The sequence below is a fragment of the Monodelphis domestica genome, chromosome 3 (assembly GCF_027887165.1).
Source record: "Monodelphis domestica isolate mMonDom1 chromosome 3, mMonDom1.pri, whole genome shotgun sequence".
NCBI lineage: Eukaryota > Metazoa > Chordata > Mammalia > Didelphimorphia > Didelphidae > Monodelphis > Monodelphis domestica.
The window spans coordinates 77,154,917-77,170,572 of NC_077229.1; the positions used below are offsets into that span (position 1 = coordinate 77,154,917).

General features: G+C 39.3%; 2 protein-coding genes across 4 annotated transcripts in view; one reads left to right on the plus strand and one right to left on the minus strand.

The window, feature by feature from the left end:
- JSRP1 (junctional sarcoplasmic reticulum protein 1) overlaps positions 1 to 158 on the minus strand; it is an 81,959-nt gene extending 81,801 nt beyond the window's left edge. For 2 of the 3 annotated variants that reach the window (XM_056822212.1, XM_056822208.1), the window contains exon 1: positions 6 to 149. The gene's annotated coding sequence lies outside the window, so the exon portion shown is untranslated. Of the gene's footprint in view, positions 1 to 5 lie in introns of all 3 variants that reach the window. The other variant, XM_056822210.1, reaches the window with a different exon arrangement.
- Positions 159 to 451: 293 nt separating this feature from the next.
- Positions 452 to 7,045, plus strand: OAZ1 (ornithine decarboxylase antizyme 1). Its single transcript, NM_001291427.1, is given in 5 exon segments — positions 452 to 676; positions 3,809 to 3,954; positions 4,931 to 5,103; positions 5,741 to 5,826; positions 6,442 to 7,045. Coding segments are annotated over 5 exon segments (681 nt in total). The 5' UTR covers positions 452 to 530; the 3' UTR covers positions 6,573 to 7,045.
- The last annotated feature ends 8,611 nt before the right edge of the window (positions 7,046 to 15,656 follow it).

Sequence of the window (15,656 nt, forward strand, 5' to 3'; positions counted from 1 at the left end):
CTCACCAGCCTCCCTCCCGGGAGCAGGGGGAGGAGCGAAAAGAGGCTCGCGCTCGGGAGCGCGCGACGCGCTCGCAACGGCCGGGCCCACCCTCCCAGCCTCTTCTCAGACTCGCCTCCCCGCAGGGTGCGCGCCGGCTCGCGCAGGGGAGAAGGCGGGGCCGGGCGGGGCAAAGGAGCGACAAGGCCCAACCAATCGCCACCCTGGCTCTCCCCGCCCCTTCTCTCTTCTCCTTCCACCAATAGGGTGCGGAGGACAGTTACGTGTTTACCTTCCCTCCCCCTCCTGCCTTCCCCCCACGCCGTCTCGGCGCACTCTCCAGTCGGAGGCGCGCGCCCCGGCCCCCGCCCCCTCCCTTCCCCTCCCCCTCCCCTCCCCGTTCCCCGCGGCGTGGGCGTGGCCCCCCAGGCGCTTGGAGAGCCTATAAAAGGCGGGCGGCGGCGGCGGCGCCATTTTGCGAACGGCGAGCAGCAGCGGCGGCCCGGAGAGGTGCAGCGGAGGTTTCCTGGTTTCGGACCCCCAGCGGCCGGATGGTGAAATCCTCCCTGCAGCGGATCCTCAACAGCCACTGCTTCGCCCGAGAGAAAGAGGGGGATAAACCCAGCACCACCGTCCACGTCAGCCGCGCCATGCCAGTCCTCAGCCTCCACAGCAGCGGCAGCCGCAGCAGCGAGAGGTGAGTGCGGGGGGAGGGGGGTAGACACTTCCCCCTCCCCCACCCACCTCATACTCTCGCAGCTTCTCTCCGCCCAGGGAAAAGCTTCCAGAAGCAGGGCTGGGGCTTCGGGACTTCTCCCTTCCCTGCAGCCACCAGCCGCGCTTTGTCTCCGCCCTGGGCCAGCCAGGCCCGAGGCCCTGGGCCCGAGGAGGAGAGGGGAGGGGGGAGGGGGGAGCGGGGAGCGGGCCTAGCCCCGGCTGTTGACGGCCCCCGCGGGGGGCGGGGCCGGCCTCGCTTTGGTAGCCTCCGTCCTGCCCCCGCCCCTCGTGGGGGCGGCGGCCCTTCCCCTGAAAGTAATCAATCCCACGCCCGAGGTGCCCCGGCGTAAATAAAGTCTCGGGAGAGGCTTCGCCACGCGTGCGCGCTGGAGGCCTCCTCACCACCCCCACCCCCACCAGACTGCCCTTGGTGGGCCCGAGCCGAGAAGAGCTTGAGCTCCGGCCCCTCGCCCCTCTCCTGGCCCGGGAATACCCCAGCGAGGACGGGGAGAAAGGGGAAGGGATTCGGGTGCGGGCCCCCTATCCTTCTGGAGGATTTAGGGCCGGGCGCCTGCCGTGTGACCTTGGGCAAGTCCCTTCCCCCACTTCAGGCCTGGGAACCGCTTGGAAATGAGCGGAACCGCCGTGAAGTTTTTAACTCGCGGCGAGGAAGTCCGAGTTTTAAATGAATTATCGGGAAATAAACCCGCATCAACCCCGGAATAACGCCTATTCCCCCCTCCCCCTTCCTCTTTTGTTGATGTAATAATAGCCGAGCATTTTTGAGAATTCTTTGGACTTCTCCGCTGCTTTGGGGACTCGGGAAGGGTCATCCTTAAATATTGAATTGTCTTTAGTATCTTTATGAGGCTCGGCTACGTTTAAGCCCTGGTTATGCTCCTAGATCAGAGAATGATAGAGCTGCCAGAGACACACTCCCTAGAGGTCATCTAGTCCATCCCCCAAATTCTACCCTTGGAAACCCAGGATCTTAACTTGAGTCTGTTGTGGAGGCCTGCGAGCTAGTCCTATGAATCTGCACTTTTCTTGGTGCTCCTACAGGCAATTAGTCTTATGAAAGGAAGGAGCTCGACCCATGGAATGCTTCCTAGGAGCTTAGTACTCTTTAATTTAAAATCCTAATCCGAGTTTGAGTAGAATAAAAATCTGAGAACTAATGGAACAGGATTTGACTTGCCACCGAAATTGAGCTCTGGGGGGAAATTTTTATTTAGCGTGAGATTTTCGTTGTATATTTCCCTTATATCAAGTAGAGTGATGTATTTGTTATAAATTAATAATTTAAATTTTCTACTTATTTTCATAATTCTGAAAAGTCTTGGAGTAACGTTAAGAACTGTGAAAAAGCCATCGGCTCAATATTTTTTATTAAATTCACTATTTTGCAAAAGAGCTTTTCGTGCCCTCCAAATTGTGTACGATGCAAAATGGTGGATTATTTGGTACATATTTATACTGATTTGCAAATGGCTGCTGGCACTCATAGACAGCGATTGTGAAAATTTCCCTACGGGCCTCGATTGCTGCATCTGCTGAGATGACGCAACCGAAGAGTGAGCTTTGCAGGGTGAAAGATGGTGCATAGGGAGGGGCTAGGTTGCCCGTTCTTCCGTTCTGGGTATGATCTAAAACTGTTTATCTTAGAGCAAGCTATAAGTGAAGCTTATTTCAGATGTTAACATCTAAAATGTTGATTTGAAATCTCTCTGACAAAAGTTTATACTTAGTGAGAAGGGTTGGAGGCAAAATAACTTAAGGATTTATTTAAGAAATATTTATTTATCTTTTAGGATTGGAAGTACATTATCTATAGTGTAAGATTTCAAAGAGTTTTCCACTCATTTGTTGACTAGTGCCTAGAAAAAACCCAGGACTGTGGATGTTTTGTGATGTTTCAATTTTTGTCTCGGCAAAAGAGGCAAGGTATTTTTTTATTAAGAAAAAGATGATATTGCTGGTTAACATTGAGTTTAGAGCCCTGTAAAAGGAGAAATTAAGTGACTGAAATGAGAATTCGCATTAATCCTGCATGATGAGGAGCTTGTTAACTTATTTTAAAAGCCTGAATTCAGTGGCAATAGAGCCACAAAATGAAGAGTCAAAAGTATGATGAAGCTGTTTTGGCTTATGAATAAGCATAACCTGTCAAGTCATAAAATTAGATAACTGTTTAATTTAATTGCAGGAGATAACTTTGGCAGCATAGAGCTGTTCTCTTGCTTAGAAATAGATGTTGGTTTTGCAATCCCTTTTAAACATCTAATCTCAAGCATAGCTTAGAGATTAGTATGATTCACACAGAGGTGAGGGAAATTTTGCCATATATCTTATTCATGAAAAAGGCCCTGATAACTCCTGTGCTTTCATACTGTGATGGAATCAAGAAAGCCAAAAGAAAATACTCTTCTTTGAAGGAAGGAGTCCAGCTCAGTGCAATTCATTGTATTCATAACCTGGGCATCAAAACAGGCATGCTTGAAGAAGGTTTGAGCAGAATCTAGTTACACCTTCTGTAGGAGTTAAGAGTAGGAGTGGACCTTAGAGATAAGGAAACAGATCCAGAATTTTTGTGATTTGCCCTTGTAAGCAGTCATCCTTTGACTTCAAATCTGTGCCTTTTCCATTGGTCGGTTGATAAATGTTCCAGATACTGTTAAGTATTTTGCCCAAAGAAAGGGTGAAAGTCCCTGCTCTCCAAGAGCTTTCAGTCTCAGGGGGGAGACAACAAAACTATACAATTATGCAGGAGAAATAGGAAATAATAAACAGAAGGAAGACATAAGAATTAAGAGGGTTTGGGAAAGACTTCCTAGTGAAAGGAAATTTAGCTGCTTTTTGAAGAGAGCCAAGAAGTAGAGATAGGGAAAGCATGGGAAGAAGATCATTGAAAATTCCCCATTTGATAAATTGTCTTGTTCAAAGAAGAGCATGAAACCACTATTGCTGGATCAAAAGAATACAGCCTTTTCTTACTAGGTGAATTTCAGATACTGTTTAAAATATTCTTTTTTCAACTTTTACTGTGATTCTAGAGATTTTTTGTGGTTTGCTTACCTTTCTGTAAACTTTTTAACTATTTTTTCCCCCTCAGTTCCAGGGTCTCTTTTAATTGCTGTAGTAACCTGGGTCCAGGGCCTCAGTGGTGCTCCTGATGTCCCTCACCCACCCCTGAAGATCCCAGGTGGGCGAGGGAATAGTCAGAGGGATCACAATCTTTCAGCTAATTTATTTTATTCTGTAAGTATGCATAATTTTCAATGTCATGTTTTTAACTTTTCATCTCCCTTCCCCCTAGTGTGTCTTGCATCTTCTAAGCTTATCATCTCCCTACTCACAAATCTTAATCTTATTTCAGACTCTTATCGTCTATCTCTAGAACTATTTATGTAGCCTCTTAATTGGTCTCTGTTTCTAGTTCTCTTCCTTCTGATCCATCCTCCAAAAATAGTCACCAAAATACTATTCTTGAGGCAAGAGGCCTGCTCGTGTCACTATCCTGTTTTTAAAAACATTAACAAATTTACTTACCTATAAGATCAAATATAAACTCCTTAGACTGGCTCACACAATTCTCCTTCATATAATTCTACTAGTTTCTTTTCTGAACTCAACATTTCATCATCTACCTCTGTATTCTTGATACCATTTATGTCTGAAGTTCACCTTATTCTGTTTCTCAGAATCTTTTTTTTCTTTAAAACTTATCACCTCCAAAATCCTCCTTTTCTCATTTGTTAATGCTCTCTCTCTCCTCAATGTTTATTTTGTATTTACCTCTGTATGTATGCATCTACATGTTTTGTCTTATGAAAATTCCGCAAGAAAAGGCTTTTGTTTTTGTAAACTTATTGGAAGTAATGGGTACTTAGTGAGAACTCCTCTTCCTGGGTTCAGATGCCCAGCCTCAGATATTTACTTGCTATGTGACCCTAGGCAACTCATTTAACCCTAGTTTGCCTGTTTCCTCAGCTAGAAAATGAGCTGGAGAAGGAAATGGCAAACAGCTCCAGTATTTTTGCTAAGAAAACCCCAAAAGGGTTTTCTAAATCACAATGCTTGTTGAATTATTACTATTTTAGTGTATATTTTGATTTCCTTCTCTGCCCAATAGTCAGGAAGTATTTTTCTTTGCTGAATGAACCAATTAGTAGAAAAATTAAAATTATGTTTCTGTGACTTGGGGAGAAACTTCCTAATGTTTTTCTGTCCACAGGATAATCGGCTGACTGTAACAGAGGAACTAACGTCTAATAACAGGACAAGAATTCTAAATGTCCAGTCCAGGCTTACAGATGCCAAACACGTTAATTGGAGAGCAGTGCTGAACAACAACAGCCTCTACATTGAAATTCCAGGTGGTGCTCTACCTGAAGGGAGCAAAGATAGGTAGGTACTTATTTATTTCCCAAGTTACTTTTATTTTTAAATCTAGTGTTTAGTAAAGTAGCATGTCCTTCATAAGGTTGTTTTGTGTATGTTAAGATAGCCTTACTTAAGGGGAATTTTTTTCATTTTGAAATTTATTCATTCTCCTATGTCAAGTTTTATTGTGTGTGTTTTTTTAACTGAATATTCTTTTGGGAATGAAAAACTAGAGAAGGAAGAAGACTGGTGGTAATTAATCTTAAAACTTGGTTACTTTAGAAACTAAACTATTGAATATCATGTTCTGAATATGATTAACATAATTATTTCATAAGAACTTCTAACTTCTGGATAAGGGAAATTCTTCATGAGCTCACTGACCTTTGAAAACAGTTTCCTGTAAACCTTTGTATACCTGTGTAAAAGTTTTTATTTCCATAATTATACACTTTACTAAGAAGACTTGATTGCAAGTTCATCATGATCAGAAGCTGTATTTTTCTTAATTTTGTATATCAATTTTGGAAGTACTAAATGAATGACTGTGTATATGTACATACTTGCATAGTGTGGTGATACGTAGCAATATTTTGGCAAAAGAATAGACAGTGTCAAGAAGGAAAAGTAGATTTTGTTTGAACTCCTGCTTTTATTTTAGTTTTGCAGTTCTTCTGGAGTTTGCAGAAGAACAGCTTCATGTTGATCACGTCTTTATCTGCTTCCACAAGAATAGAGATGATAGAGGTAGGTGCAAGAAGAATCCATTTTGATTTTACAGGGACAATTGGGGAAAAGAATTCAGGAAAGGACCTGATGGCTTTCTTTATAGTCTAATGGATTGTCATGGGAGAGGAATTAGACTTTGTCTTTGAACCAAAGGGTACACCTGGATGGGGAGAAGATGCTAAGAGGCACTTTGTTGTCAGGAAGAATATGCTGACAATTTGAACAATACAAAACGGAATGGGTTGACTCAGGAAGTGATAGCCACTTCTCAGTATGTCATAGAAGAGATTCTTCTTCAGGTATGGTTTGGACAAGATGGCCCAAAGGACCTTGAGATTCTGTGAAGTCCCTGCCCAGAGAAAAGTGATTTGCCCAGTGCCACATAGTTACCCAGGCTTAATGGATCCTCCATTACTCAAGCTACTGTGCTGTAGCTTCCCCCCTTGGAAAAGTGCTGATACATTAATGTTGGGTGAACTCCACTGTCCCTTGGACATTATGTAGATGAGAGGGAACCAGAGCTTGAAACCAGCCTCCTGACTCACTATTGAGCTACCTTTCCAGATTGATGTGTTTTTAAGGAAGATTACCCTTGAATGCATATTAACTTTGTTTCTATTCCTACTTTTGCAGCTGCATTGCTCCGTACTTTCAGCTTTTTGGGCTTTGAGATTGTGAGACCAGGGCATCCCCTTGTCCCCAAGAGACCAGATGCTTGCTTCATGGCCTACACATTTGAGAGAGACTCTTCGGAAGAAGACTAGATTGCAATGTTTTGCATCTTTAGAGCTTTCTTGTTGTCTGTAAAGATGAGTCTGTGGAAATTTTGTCAACATCGATTACAGTGCATTTAATGTTGTGCTTTGTACGAAATATTGTGACCAACTGCTCTAGTGGTGGGATGTTGAAAATTTCAGACTTTATCATCTTTTCTGGATTTGTCCGCATGTTGTGATTGTGCAAATAAATGCTCACTCCAAATTAGCAGTATATTTCTTGAAGTTTAATATTGTGTTTGTGATACTGAAGTATTTGCTTTAATTCTAAATAAAAATTTATATTTTACTTTTTTATTGCTGGTTTAAGATGATTAAGACTATCCTTACACATTCAAAAGAAGTTTATTTGAAGTAAAGTAGTATCCTAGGCACCAAAATGGTAGGTCTCTTAACTTTGAAAGAGAGGTATTAATCTGCCCTTCTATTGCTCTCAAATCAGAATAAAAAGATTAAAACTAGAATTACTTTGCCTTGGTGGTTTTAACATTTTCTCTCCCTGTGTCAATTATATCTTGGGTTCACTCATTTTGTTGGTTTTGAGGCATTCTCTAGAATGGAAGGTAGGCTCAACACTCAGTTTATCAGTATTTGAAGCTGCTTTCTTGTCCCAGATTTTTGTCAGACTGCCTATTGTTTGAAATAAGATGGAGCTTTGTTCAATTTAGATTTGCTTTTTTTTTTAAATGATGTTTGGGGGGAGGGTAAGGGTGTGATGTAGGGAGTGTATTTCTTCTCTACAATTTGAGTTATGGCTCAGCCCCAAAAGTATCACCAGGTAGAGCTGGTAGAGGAAAAGAAAGCCTTTTCTGATATCTTCTGACAATTGCAAGATTTATTTCAGTTTAAACTAGGTTTACTTTGGTCTTAACTGCCACCAATACCCACTTAAGACTGCTGGGTTATCTCATGTTAACCTGACTTTTTTGCTGCTGCTTAGAAAAATACAGACCCTGCCCATTCTTAAACAGTTGATCTCTTCATCTATCACCTGGTTATTTAATAACCAAACTCAGAAAAAGCTGTCTGCATTGCTTCTACTTCTCATTCATCTCTTCAACTTGGAATCAGGCTGTCCCCATCATTCATTCTACCAACTTTGTCAATGATTTCCCTCTTGGATATCTGTAACTTTGAAAACTTTCCAACTTTTTCTGTTGTAATATCAATCCATGTTCTTTTCCTACCTCTCTAACCTAGGATCATCATGTGTCCTATCTTGGCACTTCTACACTCAGGTTTGTCAGCATTTCATTTATATGCAGATTCTTTTACCTGCCTGTACAATTCTCATTTCCCCTGACCCCCAGCTGATCCACATTTAGACCCACATGTTTCTAACAGGTATTTCAAACTCTGTATATCCAGCCCAAAAGAGCAATGGGCATGGGTTCAAATTTAACTCTTAAATTCTTGTCTCTATCCTTAAAACTCATACTTGATTCTGCCATCCCTACTATCGATCCTGTATCCCATTCTTGGCTAAACTTGGAAAAAGCCATCTATATTTGGTGCTATTTCTCAGTCAGACATTTGTTTTCCAGCTTTATTCAACTGAAATCTTCCTCAAAAGCTATGAATAATTGCCAGATCTGATAACCTTTCCACAATCCTCATTCTTGACTTCTTTGCAGCACTTGACATTGTTAAGTATTTCCTGGATACTCTAGGTTTCCAAGACATTATCGTCTTCTAATTCTCTTGCCTGACTGCTTCACTAACTTAAGTTCAGGGATCTGTCCTGGATCTCACTTTATGTCAGGAGTTAAGAGTCTGAATTGGTTTCCCTGATCCTATGAATTGTATGCTTTTAAAAAAAATGAGGGTCCATGACAAAAATGTTAAGACCTCTTATTTGGTTCAATTATGAGCTCAATGACCTTTATGCAGATGACAACCGAATCTGCATACTCATACCTATTCTGAACAGTCCTTACATCAAACTTTCTTGGACATCTCATATCAAAACTCATTCCATCCAAAACAACTTGCTCTCTTTTCCTCCAAATCTTCCTTCCTTTTTCTCATTACTGTTGAGTAATCCTGCAACCTTAGTGTTAATCTTAGTGTCCTTCTCAATTCCTCATTTGAACATCCCCTTTTCCTCTTATTAATTTGTCTTATTTCTACCTTCACAACTTTTGTGTGTCCCCTTTTCACTATTCACCTAGCCACCACCTAGTGCACATTCATTATCTCATGTTTTAAACTATAGCAGTAGTTGTCTGGCTGGTATCCCTGTCTCAATTCTCTCCTCATTACAATTTATCTGATCGTGTCTTCATCACTCTCAAACTTCAGTGACTCCCTATTACATTCAGTATCACGTATAATATCCTCTTGACATTTAAAGGTCATTATAACTTGCCCCCTTCCTCCCTTTCCAGGCTTTCAAATTGTTCTCCAGAATGGTTGGACCAGTTCACAGCTCCACCAAGAGTACATTAGTGTACCTGTTTCCCCACATTCCTTCCAGCATTTGTCATTTGTCATTTTTTGTTAATTTTGCCAATCTAGGGATATGAGATGGAACAGCAGTTGTCTTCATTTGTTTCTTTAATTATTAATGATTTAGAACATCTTTTCATATAGTTATTGCTACTTTGTATTTCTCTGAAAATTGCCTTTTCATATCCTTTGACCATTTATCAATTGGGAGATCTTATAAATTTGAATTAATTTCCTATACAGCTTATAAATGAGGCTTTTATGAGAGAAACACAAATATTTTTCCCATTTACTTGCTTCGCTTATAATTTTGCTGGATTGACTTTGTTTATGGAAAAACTTTGTGAGTATATATAATCCAAATTGTTTATTTTGTCTTCTGTATTTTGCTTCTTTCAAGCATCCAGGTGGTGCAGTGGAATAGAGTGCTGAGCCTAGTCAGGAAGATTGAACTTCAAATCCAGCCTAGTTTACTAGCTGCATGAGTATCCCAGAGGAGTCTGTCCTGGGTTTGCTTCCTCTAGTTACTTAGTTATCTCATCAGCTCCCATGGATTTAATTCCTATTTTCATACTGACGATCTCTCCCGACCTCCAGTTTCCAAGTTTGACTCGGTTATCTTGAACTTGATGTCTTATGTAGACATTTTAAACTAAATATGTCCAAAACCGAATTCATTTTTTTCCCAAAATCATTTCCTCTGTCTAACTTCCTAATTATTGTTGAGAGTACTTTCAATCTCACCCCCTAGATGTCATCTTCCTCACTTTTACCACCCATATCCAATTGTCAAGCCCTACTGCTATGTTCATAACACCTCTTCTACATGCCCTTTTCTTTGACACAGCCACCATCCTGCTGTCCTCATCATCTCATGCCAGGTCTCCCTGCCACAAGTCTCCCCTCTCCCATCCATCCTGCACTCAGCTATCAGAGATCTTCCTAAAGCACCAGTCTATGCCTTCTCCTTCCCCTCTACCCCACTCAGTAAACTACTGGCTCCCCAGCATCTTGAGGGTCAAATATAAAATTCTCTGTTGAATGAAACATATTTCTGTAACCAACTCTGTGTGTATTCTTCCTTCCTCTGGCCAATTTAGGTAAGTGAAGTTCAAGTATCAGCTGTTTTCTTTCATCTCTTTCTCCTTGTTTGTATAGCCTTAGAGTGCATCCCAATTAAGTGAGATAATTTTCCCCATCAATTCTCCCCCTCCCCAACTTTCTTACTCACAGTGTAGTCTTCTTTGTTTCCATTCTTTTTTTTAAAAAACCCTTACCTTGTCTTAGAATCCATACAAGTATTGGTTCCAAAGAAGAGCAATAAGGACTAAGCAACTGAGGTTAAGTGACTTACTCAGTCAGTAAGGAAATGTCTGAAGCTAGATTTGAACCTTGGTCTGGTACTCTATCCACATTGCCACCTAACTCCTTTCCAAACTTCAAGATAACTGGCCCTCTGTCTAATTATACTTTGACCTCTTATGAAAATGGAATTCTGAGAGGACCTACAATTATATAATCTCTTCATATGAGAATGTAAAAAGTAAACAGATCTCTTCTTCATGTCTGCTTTGTTAGGTTTCTCTTGACTCCTATGTCTGCATTTGAAAGTTGCTACTCAGTCTTTTCATCATAAATGCTTAGAAGACCTCCATTTCCCCTCAGAATAATGCTCTCTTTGCTGGGTAAGTTATTCTAGGTTGTAAACCCATATTTTCTACCTTCTGGAATAACATTCTAAGCTCTCCATTTTTTTAAAAAATAGCTACTAAATCTTGTGTGATCCTAACTGAGACTTTTCAGGACTTGAATTATCTTTTTCTGGTTCTTTGACCTGGAAGCGCTAAACTTTGACTATAATATACCTGAGACTTTCATTTGAGGTGACTATTGGATTCTTTATATTTTTACTTTGTCCATCAGTTCTAAAAGATCTGAGAAATTTTGTTTTGATTTCTTGAAATGTCCAGGTACATTTTTTGGTCATGCCTTTCAGGTATTCTAATGATCCTTAAATGATCTTTACTCAAATTCTTTCCCTTGGCAGTTGATTTTGCTGTAATATACCTTACTTTTTTTTTTCAGTCTTTGGGCTGTTTTAATATGTCTTGTCTCACGGAGACAATTTCTAGATTCTATTTGGCCCATTCTAATTTTCAGGGAATTTTGAGAAATGCTTTGTACCTCTTGTTTCCAAGCTGTTAATTAGTTTTCCAATCTTTTCTACCATAACTCTCATTGCTTTTCCAATTATTTCCCTCTAGAGCTCTAATTTGGTTTTTAAATTAATTTTTAGCCATCTTCTTAAAAGCTCTTGCTTCATCTCTTTTTTTTTTAAAGTTTTTATTGATTTTTTAATTTCTTACAGAGGCATAGTGTTCCATGTATTCCCTCCTCCTTTTCCGCCCTGAGAGCCAGACCATATAACAGATAGTATGCTTTTAGTGGGGAAAAAAAACCAGCACAACTTTTCAATACATTGAAAAAGTCTGAAACATGCAATATATAACATCTGTGGACTACCCAACCCTGTGAAGGAGTGGGGTAGGTTAGGGATGTCTTCTCAGATCTCATTTGAGTTCCACTTAATATTTATAATTTTGTTTCATTTACTTTTGATTTTTTGGTGTGTCACTATTCTTTCCATTTACATTGTTGTAGTTAATGTTTTCTTGTTTGCTTACTTTATTTTGTATCAGTTCCCATAGATCTCTTCATACTTCTCTGTATTGATCAAGCATATTTCTTACAACACAGTTGCATTCCATTCCATTCATGTGCCATAATTTGTTTAGCCATTCCCCAAATGATGGGCATCTACTTTGTAATACTTAACTGTCACAAAAAGTCCTGCTATAAATATTTGGGAGTATGGAGATTTTTTTTTCCTTATCAATGGCTTCCTTGGTGTATCAGTCCAGTAATGGAATCTCTGGTTCAAGAGGAATGGATATTTTAATTCCTTATTTGCATAATTACAAATTGCTTTCCAAAATGGTTGTATTACGTCATAGCTCCACCAATAATGTATTAGTGTGCTAGTGTGCCCATCTTTCCACAGACTAACATGGGCTGTTACCATTTTGAGTCATTTTTACCCATTTGCAGAGTATGAGGTGAAACCTCACAGTTATTTTGATTTTGCATCTCTTATTATTTATTAGTGATTTAGAACATTTTTTCATGTGGTCATGATTAATTTTCAGGGTTTTTTCAGAATGGTTTGTTCATATACTTTGACCATTTGTCCGCTGAGGATTATTAACTATGTAGACACTAAATCCTAAGAGAAATAAAAAGATTTTTTTCCCATGTGACCATTTCCCTTCTTATCTTAGATACACCAATGCTGTCTTTAAAGGCTGAAGGTTTTTGTTATCAACTTTATTTTTGTTATCTATATCTTTTGTAACTGTGTCTATTTCTTGTTTAAATTTCCTTTTAAGGATGAGTTTCTATTTTAAAATACATTTCACATAAAGCTGTGGAGGTATACATTGTTTCTCTTATAGTTTTGTAATAGTAGGATCTTTACTATTAAGGTCAAATCCATTTAGAATGTATGGTATAGTATGTGGTGCAAAGTGTTGGCCTGAGCCCAATTTCTGTCAGATTGCTTTCCAGTTCTTTTCAAATAGGGAATTTTTTCACAGGAAACTGATTTCCCCCCACATTATCAAACATTGAGTTATATTGTTTCCTAATCTCCCTTGTCTAGCCTGTGCCAGTGATCTATCTCTATTCTTTAAACAATAGTAAATGGTTTTAATGACTGTTGCTTTGTAATTTAGCTTGAGATCTGGAAGTGCTATTCTCCCTTCATCGTTCCTTCTTTTTTGTCATTTCTGTTGATATTCTAGATATTTTGTTTTTCCAAACATATTTTGTTATAAGTTTATCAAGAGTTGCAAAGTGTACCCTTAGTAATTTGATTGATAACATTAAATAGATATATTAAATATTCTTGATTACAAATTAAATGCATTATTAATTAAATTATTAGAATATCACATATTATATAACACAAAAATACTATTATATTGCTATCATAAATATTAATATTAGAAAGTAGTATATTATAAAATAGTATTAATATAAATTATTAAATATAATTGACTATTATATTAAATGTTAAATAAATTAATAAATGAATGAGTGTCCCCGCAGTACTTTGATAGCATTAAAAGTGCAAGTTAATTTTAGTAGTATTGTCATTTTCATTATATTGAGTATCGTGGATTCCTTCAGCTATGCAAGTTATTTTTTAATTCTTTAAGGAGTATTTTGTTTGAATTTCTACAAGTTTTTTGGGTGCTTTAGGAGATTAATCTCCAGATATTTTATGTGTTTGGCTGTTTTATTTCACCTCTTCTAAGAGTTCTAGTAGAATTTATGCCTCCTTACCTTGTTAGACCTCATCCCCAGAGTTCTCTGACTCACTATGCTGACCTAAACTGGAAGTCACTGTAATTTTTTTCTTATAGCTTCCAGTTAGGACCCAATCTAACACATTTTTGAGTTCCTTGTGGACTCTTCCACAAGAGCCAAACTTCTTCCTGCTACTCTGTCATCTAGGTTCTCCCTCTTGCCAAATACTTCTAAAGTTTCTTGATTTCCCCAGTTGTGTTTCTCTCAAATCACTTTAAAAAATAATAAATTTTAATTTTTTTCCTAGATTACGTGTTAATACAATTTTTCAATATTTGTTTTCTGGTATTTTACAAACCATGTTCTCTACCTCCCTTCCACCCTTCCCCAAGAAGGCAGACAGTATTATATATGGGTTGTTTATATATTAAATTTATATAATACACAGTTCCATGTTCACCATGTCATGAAAGAAGACATATATTGTTTTCACTAGAGGAAAATTCATAGAGAAAATAAAGATATCCACTGGCACAAAAGGAACAGATGGAGTCCAAATATAAATTCCATAAATATCATTCTTTATTTCCTCCTTTTTATATCAGTAAAAATGTCTCTCCAATGTGATCTCTTTGAAGACATAGTTTATTTTGCTTTGTCATTTGTATCCCCTGAGCCTAGAGCGTGCTTGACTCCTAGTGGGTAATTAGTAAATACTTACAACTGACTGGGAAGGGAGTGTTCACCCTATTAGTTCACTTATCCACTGAGTTTTTTTTGGTTGTTTTTTTTTACTTAAACTCTTACTTTCTGTCTTAGAATCAAGTACTAATCAAGAACTAAGGATCATTGTTTCCAATGAATAATATTTGGAAATGACCAAATAAAACGATGTTTAAAAAAAAAGAACTAAGTATTAGTTCCAAAGCAGAAAAGTGGGAAGGGCTAGGCAATTAAGGTTAAGTGACTTGCCCAGGGTCACACAATCTTTTCACAATCCATCTTTGACCTATCTTTTCTTTTTTTTTTTAAACCCTTACCTTCCATTTTAGAATTTATAATAAATATCAGTTCCAAGGCAGAAGAACAGTAAGGACTAGACAACTGGATTTCAGTGACTTGTCCAGAATCACATAGCTAAGAAGTATCTGAGGTCAAATTTGAACTCAGGACCTCCCATTTCCAAGCCTATCTCTCTAACCACTGCACTACCTAGGTGCCCATGTCCATTGAAGTGTACTAACTGTTGTAGTATTGTTTTTTTAGGGGCAGCTACTAAGACAGAAGGTAAGGGTTTAAAAAATAGTTTTTAGATTTGAATATTGGACATGTTGAGTTTGAGATGCCAATTTAGGTAGAGATATCTAGGAGACACTGAAAGATGATGGCTGGATGCATAGACTATAGAGACATCTGCAAAGAGGTGATTGGTGAATCAATGGGAGCTGATGACAGAAGAGATGGGGACCCAAGACAGAGCCATGGTATACATCTTCACACTGATATGGTGGGCTTAGATGATGACCTGGCAAAAGAAACCAAGTAGGAAGAGTCAGACAAGATGGAGAGAACTAAGAAAGAGGAGTTTCAGGAAAACTAGAGAGGAGAAAGTGATGGGATTCAAACCCAGGTCCTCTATCTCCAAATCTAGCCTTTCTTCCAGAACATTACACCTTGCTGGGAGGAGGGAAAACCATTCTGGATTTTTCAGTTTTGCATATTAGGGTTTCTAATCAAAGCTTTTGTTGGCACTCTGCGTTTTTCATAAATGAAGGGCAGGATGACACAGTAGGCAGAGACCTGGCCTCAAACTCGGGAAGACCTGTTTTAGTGGTTAACAGTTGCTGTTTCCTCATGTCCTTCCTTCCAGACTTCTTCCACCACATATTCCGAGATTCAGAGACATTGGTCTCTTTGATAGCTCCTTGCCATCTTCCCTCTCCAAGCAATTTCACTGTCAGTCTCCCATGCCTGGAACCCTTTTTCTCCTCATCTCTGCCTCTTGGCTTCCCTGCCTGCAGAGTCCTAATTAAAATCCCACCTTCTGCAAGAAATCCTTCCCAGGCCCCCTTAACTTTAATGCCTTCTGTTGGGGACTACCCTCAATCTAACCTGCAAAGACCTTGTTTGCACATAGTTATTTTATGTGCTCTCCCCCCATTTTACTAAACGAGTTCCTAGAGATTAGGGATTATTTGGTTTTTTGCCTTTCTTTGCCATGTCTAGCATAGTAGGTACTTTATAAATGGTTGTCGA